The 17,823-nt window shown below is 42.6% G+C and overlaps 2 protein-coding genes across 4 annotated transcripts in view; one reads left to right on the top strand and one right to left on the bottom strand.

Annotated features, from left to right (window-relative positions):
* GREB1L (GREB1 like retinoic acid receptor coactivator) overlaps positions 1-4,926 on the top strand; it is a 231,082-nt gene extending 226,156 nt beyond the window's left edge. Inside the window, exon 35 of the mRNA XM_074944514.1 lies at positions 1,837-4,926. Coding sequence (XP_074800615.1) covers positions 1,837-2,000 — 164 coding nt within the window. The 3' untranslated portion in view covers positions 2,001-4,926. The remainder of the gene's footprint in view (positions 1-1,836) is intronic.
* A 6,297-nt stretch (positions 4,927-11,223) lies between these two features.
* The window catches only part of ESCO1 (establishment of sister chromatid cohesion N-acetyltransferase 1), a 67,608-nt gene continuing 61,008 nt past the window's right edge, over positions 11,224-17,823 (bottom strand). For all 3 annotated transcript variants that reach the window (XM_074944518.1, XM_074944520.1, XM_074944519.1), the window contains one exon: positions 11,224-12,219. In XM_074944518.1, coding sequence (XP_074800619.1) covers positions 12,072-12,219 — 148 coding nt within the window. In that variant the 3' untranslated portion in view covers positions 11,224-12,071. The remainder of the gene's footprint in view (positions 12,220-17,823) is intronic.

The following is a 17,823-nucleotide window of genomic DNA, read 5'->3' as shown; positions in this document are numbered from 1 at the left end:
TAAGTACCTCATTTTATTCATTTCTAAACAGTCCCACTCTTTTCAGTCTCTCCTCATTTGGATGTCTTTCCATGCCTTTAAACATTTTCATTGCCTACTCTCTGCATACCTTCTATTTCTGCTATATTCCTGTGAGACCAGAACTGAACCACAGGATTACAGGTGAGGTGTACCATCAATTCATATGGTATATTTTCAGTGGCTGGATTGTGCCCCCTAGATTTGAGCACAAAAGGGATACTTAGCATTAAGCTTTACCCCTCAAAGTATTATTTCCTGTCCCGTTCTTTTATATCCTGATCTTTTTTTTTTTTTTTTTGTATTTTTAAGCAATGATCTTTATTGACCTGTCCACAATGACATGCAGGTCTCTCTTCCTGAGTGATTACAGTTTAACTCAGAACCCAGTAATGTGTATAAGTAGGTTAAATTTGCTTTTGTCAGCACTGAATTTCCTCTCTCGTCATGCTGCCACTGCACCTAGCTTTGTTTAGCCTCCTCTGAAGTTCCTTACAGGTTTCTCTATTGTTGATTCACCTCAGTAATTTTGCCTCATCTGCACATTTTGTGACTTTTCTTTAAGAATGGCAGTCATGTGGTGTGTGTTTGTTTTTGCTAAGGCTGGATAGCATCTACCATGTCATGGGCATGACAAGAAACAATATCAAACAGCACCAATCTTGGGGCATCCCCTTGTTAGCCTCTTGCTATTTCAAAAATAAAACATTTGTTCCTAATCTATTGTCTTTCTCTTAGTCATTACTTAATCCGTGACAGTACTTTGCCTCTCAGCACATGACTATTTAGTTTCCTTAACAGCCTTTTGTGTGGGACTTTAGGAAAGGCTTTTTGAAAGTCCAGGTTAATCATCATAACCCATATTTACATCAGCAAATTGTCCACTATTCTAAAATCATTGCCAGGTTGTATACAGGCCCAGCCACTTAGAAAAAGGCATACTTTAATTTTTTGAGTGGGGTGAGGGAGGAAGCAAATCCCAGGAGTTCTGACTATGGAGTGGATGAATGGGTGACCCACACTTGCATGAGTGGAAACCTTTGCTGGGTCATGGACTCATGTTTGTAAGGGGCCTAGCACAGGGTATAGTTACACTGCAGAAGAAAAAAAAAGTGCTTAACTTGAGTTAAAATAGCAGTGAAGACACCCCAACACAGCAACTCAAGTTCAACCCCAGGTTCCCTTGTAGGCTTTAACTGCTAACGTGTTAAATGCCAAATTGCCATGTCTTCACTGCTATTTTAACCCAAGTTAGATAACCTAGTTAAGAACACACCATTTTCTGCAGTGTAGATATATGCACAGCGGGGCTCTGAGCCCTGACTAGTGCCCTAGGAGCTACTGCAATATAAATAAATAAAATAAATAAATAAATAATGCGCCCTTAGTCCTGCCATGAATCCTCATTCATTTTGAAGTAGCTTTGTCAGACATCTTGTGCATGATTTCAGGCTTGGACTGTAGAGAGAGACTTCTTTCCCCCCTCCTCCCAAATCCCTATTTCATTGGAGACTGCTGAATGTCAAACACATTTTGCAATAGTTTCTTCCCACTGTTCACACACACCTATATTCTTTTCAGTCATTTTTGTAGAGATGTTTGTCCACTCTCTCAGGGCTTACTTTCCATATCTGAGACTGATCATACTGGGTACTCTGTTCATGTCAGACACCTTAACGGACACTTGGGAGCTTATGACGGTTTTATGTGGGGAAGGCCTCCAAGTAGTAGTTTTTATTGTTTTTGTCTTTTTGGAAATGAGGCAAAAAATTGAAGTCTTACATGTTATCTAAAGCTGTATCTTGTTTTTAATTTAAGGTGCCACCTTGTGTGTCATCTGCCAAGACAGAAGCTCTTTACGTCAAACAATAGTCCGTTTAGAGCTGGAAGACGAGTGGCAGTTTCGTCTCCGAGATGAGTTTCAGACTGCCAACTGCATTGATGACAAACCACTCTATTTTCTCACTGGACGCCACATATAAACTTAATAGGAGATCAAATAACAAAGGAAAAGAAGAGAACTTGAGAGGTTTTTTTGTTTGGTTGGCTTTTGGGGGAAGAGTGGGGGTGGGGGGATGAGGAGAAGAAACTACCAAAGTACAATCACTGTGGAGCAAAGTGCAACCAATATTTATCTAGTCTACTCTAAAGGATTCCCCAAAATTCTGAAGTAGGCTTTGTTTCTAGGCATATGTTTATCACTTCAGTTATGATTACAGGAGCTTGGATTCAAGTGAATTCCACTTTAGTCACAGTAAATGAAACTAACACCACAGCCTACCAGCTGTCTCCTGTGATGTGGGAGGAAGACATATTTTGGTTGAAGAGTTCTCTTGGGTTTTTTTGTACTATGCTAAGCTAGGGGAAGAAACTAACTTCAGCATCCACTAGCCTGAATGCATAACACCAGACTCACACCATTGAAGATAATATGCTGAGGAAACTCCTCCGTTTCTCTTCAGATCTGTACTTTGGTACAGTAATACTCAGGGGTTTGAAATTACAAAGTAACTTAGATATTTGTATTAAAAGTAGTCTTGTTCTCTCTCTGTGCAGTGTTACTTTAAAACTTGTAATTGTATATGTATTGAAACTGTGTCTTTGGCAAAATTTCCACAGGAGTTAGAAGTTTACTACTTAAACCTGAACAAATCAGTAAATGCTTGGCAGGCACGGAGCACGCACGCAGGTTCTCCTAGTAACATTCTTTCACTCTAACAAAAATTCTGCTCCGCAATTAAAGAGTAACTGGCTGGCCAGCATAAACAAGAGAAAAAGATTTCTTATGCACACTGGCCCTTCAGTTAGAGCAGTTAACCACCAGCAAAATGACTTCAGATTGTTATAGCCATCAAAGGTTTTAAAAATTGTGAAACATCCCCTTTTAGCGGGTACAATTTACTTGTACATCAAAAACTTTAAGTGTAGGTTTGATTGAATGCAGTTTGCTCCAAGTATCCTTCCTCATTCACCTGCAATAGTGCGTAGAGTCCTGAGGTGAGATTTTTGTTGTTGCTGCTGCTTTTGAAAACTTAAGTACCCTGCCCATAAGTGAATCATAAAGTAGAAAGACAACGTTCAAGAGCGTGGCAGCCGATATGAACTGAATTTGATATCTAAAGTGAGCTAAAATGGGGTGAGGCACAATGGTTTGGGGCTTTTCCGTAGCCCACTGAAAATCACTTCACAAGTGAGCTTGAATCAATCTCAAGAGAATCTGCCCATAATCAAAAAGGTCTGTTTGAATACAGTACCTAGAACAGGTTGGTCCTTTCATTTTGAATATTAAACTTTTGTAAATATGGGCTGTAGTGATTATGCATTGTTCTGGTTTAAAACACATTACTGTGTTCTCTTAAAATAATTGCTGTTCTGTTATAGAATTAACCTGGTGCACAAGCACTTGGTTTCAGGGTTAGAGGTGTTCACCAGTCTCACTAGTGCAGTTAACATTTTTAGAAGTATTCACGGTTTTATATTGGTTACTCAATTGAGATTTCCGTATTTTATAGAAGAGACCCTTCCCCCACACATTCTCCTCTCTCCACTGCCTTCGTTGAAAAAAAAAAAATGCAACCTCCTTTGCAAGCTGGTAAAAATCAATAATATTCCCTGCATTGTGTTTTTATGAAGTTCTTAACACATCCTTTATATGTGACCTGCAAGTCACCTGAGAGGGGCCTGCCAAAACTGCATTTTGAACAAAGTGTTAATCAAGCAGCTTTTTTACCTTGTGAAAAGACGAATGTTTACAGATAATGAAAAACATAATATATTAGACTGAAGCTAAAAAGGAAAATAATGGTTTGCAGATCTGTTGATTTTAATGTAGCTTAACTGTGAGGATGTCAATGTAGCATATTTCAAATGAACAACCCTTTTCTTTTTCTCTAGATTTAAATTGTTTAATTGTCCTTCATACAGCCTTATGTTTTAAAATATATCTTCATTTTAATTTAGCAGGTGTGGGGCGACGCAGGTATACTCTGAAGCTTTTCGTTACACCTGAATGCATTTCAATACTTCCGGTTTGCTAGATGGGCTTAAGGCTGCTGGAATAACTTTTGAATTTTAGTTTGGGGTCAAAATTTTAGAAATGTTACCGGTATTCTGTAAGTCAGAGGATATAAAATGATCACAAGTGGTTTCCTTTATGTTTGTGTACTTGATGTTTGCACTAAGTTCTTAAAATTCCAGGTGCTAAGACTATTTTGATGATTATTTAGCCCTGTGGTAAAGTGGTGCGAAATTGTCCTGATGGTTGAGAACTAAATCAGAAAGCTAGTGTATCTGCCTTCCATTATCAAACAAGCAATTGGTTTCTATAACACTTTATTCTCCAGTGGAGAGGGAAGGTTTCTGGCAACACTTTCTTTTGAAGACTATCACTATAAATCTTTTCAAGCAGACTGACCCTGGATTCTTTTAAGTAAACTATAGCTCATAGTCCTTGAAGAGATGAGAAGGAGACCATACTTTGACATCAAGAGTACAACTGTTCTGTTTTGGTTTTAAGCCTCATCATCAAGGCCATTCTTATGAATGTATTAAATAGGCCAGCATAATATTTTACCTGTTGAAATGTGAAATCTGGACATGATTGACAGTTCACAGGTTAATACTGAATGTAAACTAAGATTTGAATGAAAATCATATTCAGATGCATCTTGCTGTAATTTATGCAATTGCTTTTTGTGACTTTTGGAAGGGGGTTAAAATGTTGCTTTCTTAGTGTAAAATTTTCTTAACCAAAACATGGTGAATTTAGCTTCACTAGTCAGTCTACCTCACATTTTATTGTTTATTAACTGAACTTGTCTGCAGTTGTGGTTACAATATGTTTATGATGTGCTTTCATTAAATTTGATGAACATATTAAATTGCCATTCAAGAGACTGCATTTGTTTTAGATTTGTTGTATAACAGGATGGGTATTTAAATTTTGACTACAAGATGTCCTTGTTAGACTACCTTTTTAATATAATCTTAAATTCGCGTCTATTGAGCCGTTGTGCTGTCAATAACTTACAGTATCTGAGCAGAGCACTCTCTTCCAAAAATGCCATAATCTTTCACGAGTGGTAGCGACTGTGTTGCATAGTGCTTAAAACTGGTAGGATATGGTGACTTTGATTCAGTTAAGCCATTTGTTGTAGTTCCTGTACTCTAAAATTACCTTCTTTGAAAGTCTAAACAGAGTTAACCTGCACCTTCAGCATGGAGGAGTAAAAGTTTGCTGTGTGCCAGGACAGGAGCTGTTTCAGAAGACTGACTATTCCTTCTGACTGGGGTAATGTAGCTTAGTGCCAGACAGGAATTCTTTGCTTGGACTTTCAAGTAGTTACAGTTCCATTAATTTTTACAATTGAAAGCAGTGGGTCACTATATTTTTAATTTATTCAGGAGTCTCAAGTTAGTCCTCAGGAGGACAGTGTTCTACATAAAAATCACACCAGAAAAGTTTTGCGGTCATTACTACCACATAGAGTTGCAAGACGAATTTTCCGAATGGGGTGGGACAAGTTGCCCAATTTATACTTGCTAGTAGCTAGTTTTACACTCTCAGATATTCCTTTGGAAAGCAAGCACCATTAGAACAGCTTAAAACTAAGAATATATTACTCTGCAGTTATAGTTTAACCTCCCCCCAAACATTAGAAACTCTTTAAATTTAAAGTACCAACTGTCACTATCCCCATTTGGGCATAGGGCTTTTTTTACCCAGCTCACCCTGGCTACATTTCCAGTGCAGGAAAACACGGCTATCATCACCTACAGTGAACTGCCACCTCCCAAGAATTTACAATCTCAAACATGCTCATAAGGGGAAGTAAAGAAAGGGTTGGTTTTTTAAACTAATCCAAAAGCTCTCAGCTTTTGTACCTTATATTACCACCTCTCCCACATTGTCTTGTGTTGTTCCCATATAAATTACACATTAACCTTTATCCCAGCTCTTCCCTTTTGCTCACCCACCACACCATCACAGTCCATGTATTATGTAGCTAAAAATGTCAGTGATTGTTTCTGCTGAGATCAGGTACCAGGAGTTCAGTGAATAATTTATCCTCATAACCAGGTCACTAATCTGGGTATGAGAAGACATCTTACATGTCCTAGTTCCTTACTGGGGACTCTGAGAACCACACAGACCTGGTTTCTGGTGAAGCAGAGCTTTTTCTGAAGCCCAGTGTCACCCACAATCGTGTACGCGCAGTTCCAGAGGTGGATCAAAGCTGACGCACGGCTCACACTGGCAAGGCCCCTTTTCTCCAGCTTACCTCTGGGTCTCCAGCCTCTGTGACAGTAGTCAGTTGTGGTTCTCTTTTCTCACGCCCTTTCCTTTGCCTTTTTGTTTTGCTCATGGGGGGATAGTAGCAAGCAGCTTCCCTTCTTTTCTTCTCTGGACTGAGTATTCAGCACTACAGAGGCTGATGCCACAGTTTCCCCACTCCACTTCCTGCCCACTGAGCTCTTCGGTCTCCTTTCAGGATGGCAGAGCAGCCATACGAGCACAGGGCTAAGCCCAAACAGTGCACCATCTGCAAGGCAACTTTAAACAGGCTCCATAGAGGGGAAATTATGCTCTGCCTGTTCTCAGCCAGCCTGACCCTAGCACTGCTTAGAGCACTGAGACAAACAGACATGTTGGGTCTCATATGCCCCCCACAAGAAGCTGTGACTCTACCACCAAAAAGCCTAACAAGGAGACAGAACGGAACCTGGAGTGGCTCTAAGCATGAGGACGACTTCATTCAGTTGACCCAAGAGGTTAATCCTCAGGCCACTCACGGGCTGAGAGAAGGATCATTCCTAGGGACTTCACTAAGGACCCATTTGAGGACTTAGGGTCTCTGGGGAAAGCAGCAGGGCTCACAATGAGCCCCCCTTTCTCCAAGGTTGAGTCATGCAACTCTGGCAGTGAGTTCCCATACCCTGGCCTGGGGAGTGGGAGTCTATAAGGGATGACCTTGAGGAAAAAGTTTACCTAGGGCTCAAAGCCCTGCACAAGGCAAACTGCAAAAGACACCACCCAAAGCATAGCTAGGTAGCCACACCTGCAAAGTGTCTCCCCCCCGCCCCCCAAAAAAGGGTCCAAAATGGTTCATCCTTTGATCAGACCCCTCCCCATCCAGGAGCGTTATTAGACTGATTCTGAGCAGGACACAGACAAAATGCCCCCTGAGATGTTTGAAACCACTTGAAAAAAAAGACTATCCCCTATACAGCTCCAACCTGAGCAGGCCCTTGAGGACAACCCTCAAAGCAAATACCTTCGAGGCAGCAATTCCCCTTCACTTATCCTCTGAGATAATCAGGAGAAGAGGGAACCTCCTGAAAAAGGCAAATACAGTAACACGCATGCTCAAATTCTACAAACTCCAGGAGACAAGAAATGCCATCACTGATGTGGCTATGGTCAATGCTGCCATAGTATCTCTAGCAAGGGATATGGTTATTCCACCCAAAGGAGACTTCTTTCCCAAGTGTCCATCAGATAGGAAGGTGGAAGACACCCTCAGAAGGGACTTTGCTCAGAGTGGCTGAGACGGCATCAAGTCATGGCAGCCACTTGCCTTGTTTGAGCCCAATGGCATGGGTGGAGAACCTTAAAGCCCTTAAGGTAGAAACCAAACCAATTAAGTCTATGTTTAAGAAAATCTCCCTAGCAACAGCATTCATGGCAAATGCTTCAATGGCATCTAGCTCCGTTGCCAGGAGACACACATGGCTTAATCCCTATAAAGTTGATACTCACTCCAAAGAGGTCCTGTGCTCCTCTAAATTAACAGGATCTCTCCTCTTCGGAGAAAAACTGGATAAGATTGGTTTAAGCCTAACTTTCAGCCACAAACAATCCCTCCCTGCTCCACTTAGCGCGCTAAGAAGGGAATACAAACTCACTTTGACGGAGATGTTCCTTTCAACTATTTTCCCCACCGAGGTTCTAGAGGAAAGATCACATATGTCAAGGGAAAACCTTGGAAGTGAGCAGCAACTAGAAAACCTAGAAGATCATGCAACTTCCAAAAGCTTTTTATGATGAATGAATATGCTTTCGCCAGGACCAGAGCCTGGGAGGCAGGATTTCTTTTTTTCTGGATCAATGGTTTGCTTCAACCACAGATAGGGTGGATGCGAGAGTCAGCATGTCAGGGATACTCTCAATCTAAGGGCTTCACCACGCTCCTCCTCCATCCAGTCGTCTTCAGTCACCACCGATCTCAACAAGTACAAGCTATTCCAGGACAAGATCTCCCACCTTTGGTACATGGGAACAATAGGAGTTCCCCCAGAAGAGAATTTCTCAGGGTTTTACTCCATCTTCATTGTTCAGAAGTGCACTGGAGAAGTTCTCCACCTCCAAGGGTTCAACAAATGGATGAAGAAAAACAAAGTTCCGGATGGATATCCTACATTCAGTAATGACATCCCTGTCTCAAGGGGACTTCCTTACCTCAGTGGTCTTGGAAGAGACATTTGTCACATTCCAGTGTTTGCCTGCTACCGCAAGCTTCTGAGATTAGTTTACAGCATGAATCGCTACCAGTACTGAACACTCCCATTCTGTCTCATCGCCCTCGCCTCTCATTCTGAAAATGCTGGTGATGATCCCAGCCAGACTCTGGTCCCAGGGCATTTACCTGTATCCTTTTTTGGACAACACCTTAATCAGAGCCATATCCCAGGCTGTAGGGCATGGCCCCAAGACTTGGAATTTGGAGCTCCTGTAAATGCACAATTCATAATAAACACAAAGAATAGTTCCTTGAACCCCTCGACAAGGATCATGCACCTGGGTGTAGAGATAGACATATCGATCCCTCAGTAGACAGATTCCAGAAGATTCAGAATTTGATATCCACGCTGGTCAAGTGCAGGAGCCCAACCATTGCTCATTGCTGGGCCTCCTGATCTCATGCACAGGGGTCACTCCAAGGGTGAGATTCCACATCAGGTGCCTTTAGGTTTTTCTTGTGAAAATATGGGACCACTCCCTGGAGTGCAGGCAACTTCAGGTACATATCCCGAAACAGGTTCTTAACTCACTGAGATAGTGGACAGTCTGGAAAATTAGCCACAGGTGTCTTTCCATATGCTTTCTGGAACTCAGGGTTCTCACCGATTCCAGCCTGATGGGAAGCATACCTGGATCCCAAAATGGTATAGGGCATCTAGAGCCCAGGGAAAAGGGACCACAGCATTGATCTCTTGGAACTTAGGGCAGCCAAACTCGCTCTTCTGAGATTCCAGAGCCCCCTAAAAGAAAATGTCATGACAATGGCTGCATACATAAACAACCATGGAGGGATAAGGAGCACAGCTCTACATGGAGGAACAATGGAAATAATGTAATAGGCAGAAACAACTCTCCCCAAAGGCAATCCACATAAAAGGAGAACTGAATCAAAAGGCAGACTGGCTTAGCCAGTGCAACATCAGCAACTCAGCATAGTGCCTAAACCAGAAAGTCTTCAACCTGATCTTGCACATGTTCGGTCCTCTATCAGTCCATCCATTTCCCAATCACAAGAATGCAAAGCCATCAAAATACTTCACCAGGGAAGCAGACCACAAGTTATGGGGGCAAATGTTTTGTCAAACAGATGGTCAGAAGTCCTGCTATATGCATTGCCACCCTTTCCTCGGAAGGAAAATGATCCAAAAGTGTGAGAGGAAGCAAAAAAAGTGATAGTGTTAACTCTGCACCGGCCAAAAAGACAGTCTCTCTTACCTGACAGAACTATAGCTGAAACCACCTTTGCACCTACTGGTGAGGTCCTGGTTGAGAACCTTCTGGTATCCAGATGCCTCAGAGAAGTCAGACTGGCCCGATCAGTAGTCATCTTCCCTAAATGGGATCTACCACTCATGCTGAAAGCCCTAAGCACTAATCCTTTACAAAGCCTGACTTCTGTATCACCATTTTAGCACTCCATCAAACCTGTTTTCTGGTGGCCATTACATCTGCCAGATGAGTTTCAGAACTGGCAGAGTTCTCTCTGCGGGAACCTTACTCCCAGTTTCGGTTTGACACGGTGGTGCTAAGGACTCCAGAACATTGTTGCCAATGGTGAATTCTCCTTTCCATGTCTCGCAAGAGAGTCCTCTTTTCATTCTATCCAAAGCCACAGCACCTGATCAAGAAAGTGTGGCACACATTAGATGTCAGAAGAACACTGAAGATTTACATCAAGCACACAGGATTTACAAGGAGGTCAGGTGCCCTCTTTGTCTTCTTCCATCTGAAGTGTCAAGGACTCCATCTCCAAGCTCTTTCTTGCTATATAGATCAGACTATGGTTGAGGGGACATTCCTGTCCCAGAAGGAATCAAGGCACACTCCACAAGATCCATGGTGACCTCATGGGTCGAAAGAGTACGTACTTCCACCACAGAGATCTGCAAAGTAGCAACATGATCACTGGCTAAAACCTTTATCAGACACTCTACTGGACTTTGTCTTCCACAGAGGTCTCCTTCCACAGAAAGTTGCTGTATGAGATTATCCAGTAATACCACCTTGCCTTTTGAGCAATTCTGTAAAAGGGAGGGTTTTTCCCTTTTTCCTTCTGTCTGTTCTCTTATCCTTCCCTATATCTCATGTGTAGCAAAATTGTGGGAAACAAACTGCAGAATGGAAGATTTCTTATCTGATCATTTCGTTTATGAAGAGGTATTAAACTCAAATAGTTTGATAGTCCAAAACTGATTTTTTTGGCCAATAAACTATTCAGCAAATAAAATTCACCCAACTCTAGTCTCACTACTGGTAAAGGAAACAGCTTTTCTCAGCTGCTAGCTGAGACTGCATTCAAACGAGCTGAAGCTACAGTGCTGGGAAGCTTATCCTGTTGACCACCTCTGGACAAGAGCATGCAATAAAATAAAGAATTTATTTGCTGGAAAAGTTTAGGTTTTCTAAAGAGGACTTAAAGAGATGAAATTAATAACTTTCCACTTCTATGACACAGACATTAGACCACCACAGCTACTCCTACAGTATATGCTCCAAAAATGAATTATGGCATCGGGAACTATTCCTTAGGAAGTGTGAGGCTTTGCTGTACTGAAGATTGTTTTGAATCAGGACTTTTCTTTTGGATGTTAATCTGATTAATATTTCACCATTGAACATTTCCTTTGCAGGAGCAAACACCAAAGACTACTTTTTCACTCTGTTAGTGTCACTTAAGAAAAAAAAAAAAAGCTATCAAGTACTTTATTTTTTAATCTACATTATATACAGATAGAGAAAGGCCACAGCAGTTTTTCACCATATAAACCCTTTTAAAGTGAAGGGCTTTATGAAGGAGATACAAAGTGAAGTTCACTAATAAAGGCATATACCCAGTTCAGCATTTCTGGAAAAAAAGGTGAAGCATATACCTGTTTATATTTTGCAAATTCATCTTTCACAAACTACTGCTAAATATCCCCTTTGCAAAATGTGTAGCTTCCTTATTCTTCATATAATTGAGAAATCAGGTTAATTAATCTTTGTTATTCATATTAATGCATAGTAGAACCACCATGTAATTAATTTGTCAAGTCTATCACCTATAAATAGTGCACTGTAATATTTCTGTTATTTAAGTTCTAATTGAGCAGAGTTTTAAAGTTTGAGAAATGATCTTTTATATACCGTACTAAACATCTAGAACTGGTAAAGTACTAAATATTACAGTGCCAAGCAACACTGGTATATCACCACATTAAGAACTTCAGTATGTACTCAGCGAGACCATAGTCCTTGCATTAGTTTACAGTCCACTATGAACAATATCTCTGCATGTAAACATAATTAGAGATAAAAATACATCATAAACTTCTGTAAAAGATAACAAAATATCTTCTTTAAAAAAGTGTTAGACTATTACTGCACAATTTACAATTTTAATAAAATAGTACAACCTTTTTTAGTTACCAGTCCTGAGTTCATTGTAATAATAATAAAAAATATATATATGGCCCTAGCTCCTGGTCAGGGCTGAACTCAATCAGTACTTGTTAGCAGAAGTCTCCCAATACTTGTTGCTGAAAGAATTCCACTAAGTATGATACTGTCCGTTGAGAAAGTTATATACCAGGAACTGGCCAGTGCCACAGTACTGCGTTGCAAAGAGTTTTCCATCAGGAGTGGGATCAGAAAAAGCAATTTCTTCTTTCCTCAAGTATGAGCCATATATAAAATTACTCCTGTTTAAAAAAAAAAAAAAGTAAAATCGGTTAATTTCCATGAAGTGATAATGCGAAAGTATAGTTTTGTATCTTGAAAGATCCCTTTCTTCAATTATTTTTCAGGTGAGCTGATCCTTATAATGGGTCTTCACTCTCCATGGAGTGTTAGGGGCAAAACCAGACCTGTCTGTCACTGGGTGGGTGTTAAACCTCTTTCCCTGAGCAGTCGGCCAAAGTAACTTTCCTAATATGTTTTAAAGTATTTATGGGAGGATGGCTATAGCCATCAAATAGAGAATTCATACTCTACGTTGTATGCAATATATGCACGTGTGCTACAGTATAAATTCTGTATTTTATAGCTAAAGCCTCTTCTCTCCCCTTGGCCCATCTGCATAATCTGAGTAAACAGCCATTGAGATTCCAATTTACAAAAAAAAAAAAAAAAAAAAAATAGGCAGGATCAGTTGCACACAACAGAAGAAGAAAGCTCTCTTTCAGGTAAGAAAACAAGTTCTCCCATTCTTCATATTGATCCTCACAGTCCTTTACACAGAGGGAATTAATTTGAAGCTCAAAAAATGATTTCAACATGAGATGTGTAGAAGAGCAGTCTGAGTTCAATATAATGGCACAGCATGAAGTACCTTCCGCTAAAGGCATTGTGAGAGTCTTGGATGTCTACTTTTTAATGTACAGCAAATGAGGAAGTTGCAGATGACACTAAACTGGGAGGAGAGGTAGATACGCTGGAGGGTAGGGATAGGATACAGAGGGACCTAGACAAATTGGAGGATTGGGCCAAAAGAAATCTGATGAGGTTCAACAAGGACAACTGCAGAGTCCTGCACTTAGGATGGAAGAATCCCATGCATCGCTACAGACTAGGGACCGAATGGCAAGGCAGCAGTTCTGCAGAAAAGGACCTAGGGGTTACAGTGGACGAGAAGCTGGATAGGAGTCAACAGTGTGCCCTTGTTCCCAAGAAGGCCAATGGCATTTTGGGCTGTATAAGTAGGGGCATTACCAGCAGATCGAGGGATGTGATCGTTCCCCTCTATTTGACATTGGTGAGGCCTCATCTGGAGTACTCTGTCCAGTTTTGGGCCCCACACTACAAGAAGGACGTGGAAAAACTGGAAAAAGAGTCCAGCGGAGGGCAACAAAAATGATTAGGGGACTGGAACACATGAGTTATGAGGAGAGGCTGAGGGAACTGGGGATGTTTAGTCTACGGAAGAGAAGAATGAGGGCCGATTTGATAGCTGCTTTCAACTACCTGAAAGGGGGTTCCAAAGAGGATGGCTCTAGACTGTTCTCAGTGGTAGCAGATGACAGAACAAGGAGTAATGGTCTCAAGTTGCAGTGGGGGAGATTTAGGTTGGATATTAGGAAAAACTTTTTCACTAGGAGGGTGGTGAATCATTGGAATGTGTTACCTAGGGAGGTGGTGGAATCTCCTTCCTTAGAAGTTTTTAAGGTCAGGCTTGACAAAGCCCTGGCTGGGATGATTTAGTTGGGGACTGGCATTCTTTGAGCAGGGGGTTGGACTAGATGACCTCTTGAGATCCCTTCCAACCCTGATATTCTATGATTCTACTCACCTTGTGCAGTAACGATGGTTCTTCGAGATGTGTGTCCCTATGGGTGCTCCACTTTAGGTGTCTGTGTGCCCCAGCACCTCTAATTGGAGATTTTTGGTAGCAGTGTCCCGCTGAGCCCGCTCATGTGCTCTCCCTCCCTCAAGGCTATTTAGCACTGCACGGGCCAACCCCTCTCACTTCCTTCTCTACCACAGAGCCCTATAGAGAACTCCGAAGTAGAGGGGAGGAGAGCGGGTTGTGGAGCACCCACAGGGACACACATCTCGAAGAACCATCGTTACTGCACAAGATGAGTAACTTCCTCTTCTTCTTTGAGTAGTGTCCCTATGGGTGCTCCACTTTAGGCGACTCTGGAGCAGTACCCACCACTGGAGGCTGGGACTTCGGAGCGGAGTCTTTCACTACAGAGAGTACTGTGGAGTTGAAGATTGTGTCAGCGGCCAAATCTTCAGTGATCGCATAATGTTCTGCAATAGTATGGACAGAGGCCCCAATCATTGCTCTATAGATTCGGGAGATAGGGGTATCTCTATGGAATGTGACTGAGGTAGGAACTGATCTCATGGACTGCGTATGGAACGAAAGCAAGTTGCACCTTGCTAAGTGATTGATGCAACTAGAGACCCATTTGGATAGTCTTTGAGGAGATATCACAGAGCTTTTGGATCTTTCTGTGGACAAAGGGAAGAGTTTAGGGGATTTTCTGAAGTCCTTAGTCCTGTCCAAGTAGAACACTAATGTCCTTCTAATATCTAACATATGCACAATTGTCTCCCAGTTGTCACAATGTGGTTTTGGGAAAAAATAGGGAGATGGATCTGTTGATTCATATGGAAAGTGCAGAAAAAGTGGGGAGAAACTTGGGATACGGCCTTAGAGTTATTTTTTTATTTATTTATTTTAAAGACAAAGGCAGTGAATGATGGGTGTGCCATCAGGGCTGCTATTTCTCCTATGTGCCTAGCTGAGGTGATGGCAATTAGAATGCTGTCATCATGGACAGGTATAAGAGAGAACAAGTTGCCCTGGACTCGGAGGGAGGTCTAGTCCAAGCCCTGAGAACTAGATTAAAGTCCCAGGCTAGAGCAGATGGTATCACATGAGGGAAAAGAGTCCCAATGCCCTTAAAGAGTCAACACATTAGTGGTTGAGCAAACTCCAAGTGGGAAGCCATTTTCACCACGAGCTGTACCTTAAGGGAGCTGAGTGAGAGTTTAAAATGTAGTGCAAAATCAGAGGGAGGAAAGATGAAGTTGGGTCTGTCCTTTTGGAATGGTACAAACTTGGGGTCATTTCCATTTTGTAGATAGGTATGTGGAGTTGTCAACTTGTGTTGCAACATGTGTTTCAGCTTGTCAGAGCATTCTGCTTCTAAGCCTTGGAACAAAGAAAGATCCAAGCCTGGAGGCGGAGGACCCATGGATTGGGGTGAAGGGTCAGCCCATTGTTTATAGAGAGCAGGTGAGGAATGGGCTGACGTCAGAGGAACAGGAGGGCATACTGCCATCTGCATCAGGAAAGGGAGCCAGACTTGTCATAGTCAAGAGGGGCAATCACAATAACTCTCGCTGTGTTTTGTTGAATTTTCAACAGAATCTCAGATAGGGTAGGAAACAGGGAAAAGACATACAAGTGGGCCCTGGCCGCTGGGAAGATGAGGGCAACTGCCAGTGAATGTTTCCCCAAAGGGTGGCTATATCTTCAAGCACCTGTGAATTCAGTATACACTCACTGTCGTGAGAAAATTCCAACTGAGACTGTTCATTATCCCATTCTGTATCCCTTGTAAACAGACAGCTGAGATGAGCACATTGTGCTCGGTGCATCAGTTCCAAAGTTTGAATGCTGTCTTGCAGAGGGAGGGAGATCCGGCAGCTCCTTTGCAGTTTATACAAAACATACAGGTCACATTAAGTCCATCGTAACCTTTGTGTGTGTTGTTTTTGATGAAAGGCAGAGTTTGTTCACAGGCACTCCTGACAGCCCCTAACCCCAAAAGAGTGATATGGAAGGTCATTTCTGTGGAAGGCCATTTATCCTGAACCTTGCTGTTGTGTAGGTGAGCTCCCCAGCATATTAGGGAGATGTGTCCCAGGGTGGTGAATGTGGGTAGTGAGGGGAGCGCTCTCGCTTGTACTGCATCAGATTGGTGCTGATACAGTCCAGTCACTGTACCGGGGTTAGTATGCCACTACAATGAAGTGTATCTTGGAGACTACCCTGTGTGGAGCAGTCTGTACCTATAATGATCCTGCCTCAAAGGTAAACAGTAGGAAATCTCCTGTATGACGGTTGTATTGAGATATGGAAGTAGGCACCCTGTATGTTCAGGGCTAGAAATCAATCTCTTTGCTCTAGAGCTGGTCCTAACTGCTGTGAAGTAAGGTAAGGTGACTTCTGAGTGGCGTGACAGGTGTATAGATGGCAGCTGATGCTGTAAGGTATTGTTCAGGCCCCCGACCAGCTCAGAGTGCTTATAAGAGGCAGTTTGAGAGGTCATGGACTGGGGTGCAGACTGTTCTCAGTTTTGAGCCCTGGGCCTCTTACACTGTGGCTCATAACAGCACAGAGATGGTGATTATTGAGAAGATTGTGATCTATGGTGTGGTTGAGAGGTACATCTTCTCTTCTGTTCCACAGTGTGGATTCCTAAGGCGTGTAGTGTAGTCCGAGAATCCTTCAGGATGTGGAGAGAAAATCTGTCTTCTCCGCAAAGAGTTTGGCCCTTCAAACTGGAAGTCTGTAGCTCTTTGGGCAATCTAGAGAGGTATAGCGAACCCATAACTCACCTCAGTACCATGGTCATGGAGACTGGGCAGGCAGCTGTAACAGCTACATCCAGTGGTGTCTCTAGGACCGGTCTGGCTATTAACTGACCTTCTCTAAGAATGGTCTGAATCTTCTTTTTGTGTTTCCAGTAATATTTCAGAAACATCCTGGGTTTCCCAAGATTAACAAAATTGTTTTGGCCATGACAGTTTGGTAATTTAGGACTCTAAACAGCATTGTTGATGATGAATATGCCATCTTGCAAAGCCTGATCACATGGAGTTGACTTGGCATTATGTTGCTTGCTTCATGCATTAACCACATCCACTATGATGGAGTTGGGTTGCAGATGTTGAAAACAAAGTCTGCCTCTTTGGGTAGAGATGTAGGGTTGTTTTTGTTTACACTCTGTTGCTGGTTGGTGCGATGGAAGCTAGCTCTGCCAGATGATTTTGGTAGGATCTAGAATCAGCTCATTAATTGGGAGGACAGTTCTAGATGAGAAGGTAGTGGGCAGAATTTCCACCAACTTGTGATGTGTATCTGCCATCTCCTGTAAGGGAATCTGCAGCTTGTCTGCCACTCTCTTGGTAAGATCCAGAAAGTTCTTAAATCTTCACCTAGTGATGAAGGGTGGGCAGCACAGTCTTATCTGGGAGAGATGAGAAGTGTGCTGAAGAGATAGCTTTTTCAGAACAGGAAAGGAGGAGGAAGGGGAAAACAACAAACAAACCAACCCCACACTTGAAGAGGAAGCTTTCTCCTGTCCTGGCTCAGGTGCTCTCCTGCCCTGGCTCAGGTGCCAGGCTGTAGCAAACCATCCGGTGTCTCTCAGGGAGAGTCCACCAGAGACGGTCGCGCCATGTGTGTGTATATACCCGAAGAGTTACAATATGGCCTTGGGAGGGAGACGCAGGAAGGCAGGCACGGGCGGTTGGCGTGATGGAATTGGGGATGACCCTTGTAGTGTGGTGGTGGGCCACCATGAGGGGCCAAGGAATGATCTTCTCCTGGCCAGTATCGGATTCGTCAGTGGGTAAGGGTGCCGCTGACTGGGGTATTGGCAATATACAGCTCAGTGCTAAGAGCGATTCTGGGTGCTGGGACGTGCTCGATACCGGGGTCCTGGTATCAAGTAATGGGCATTGTGGTTCTTCCCCAATCATCAGGTCTCCAGGGTACCAGAGCTCATGCAGTACCATGAGTTCATTTGGTACCACAGAGGAGGGTCCGTGGTACATTGTCAGTA

The sequence above is a fragment of the Natator depressus genome, chromosome 2 (assembly GCF_965152275.1).
Source record: "Natator depressus isolate rNatDep1 chromosome 2, rNatDep2.hap1, whole genome shotgun sequence".
NCBI lineage: Eukaryota > Metazoa > Chordata > Testudines > Cheloniidae > Natator > Natator depressus.
Note: the sequence above shows the minus strand (reverse complement) of the source record. Positions and strands in the feature narration are given on the sequence as shown.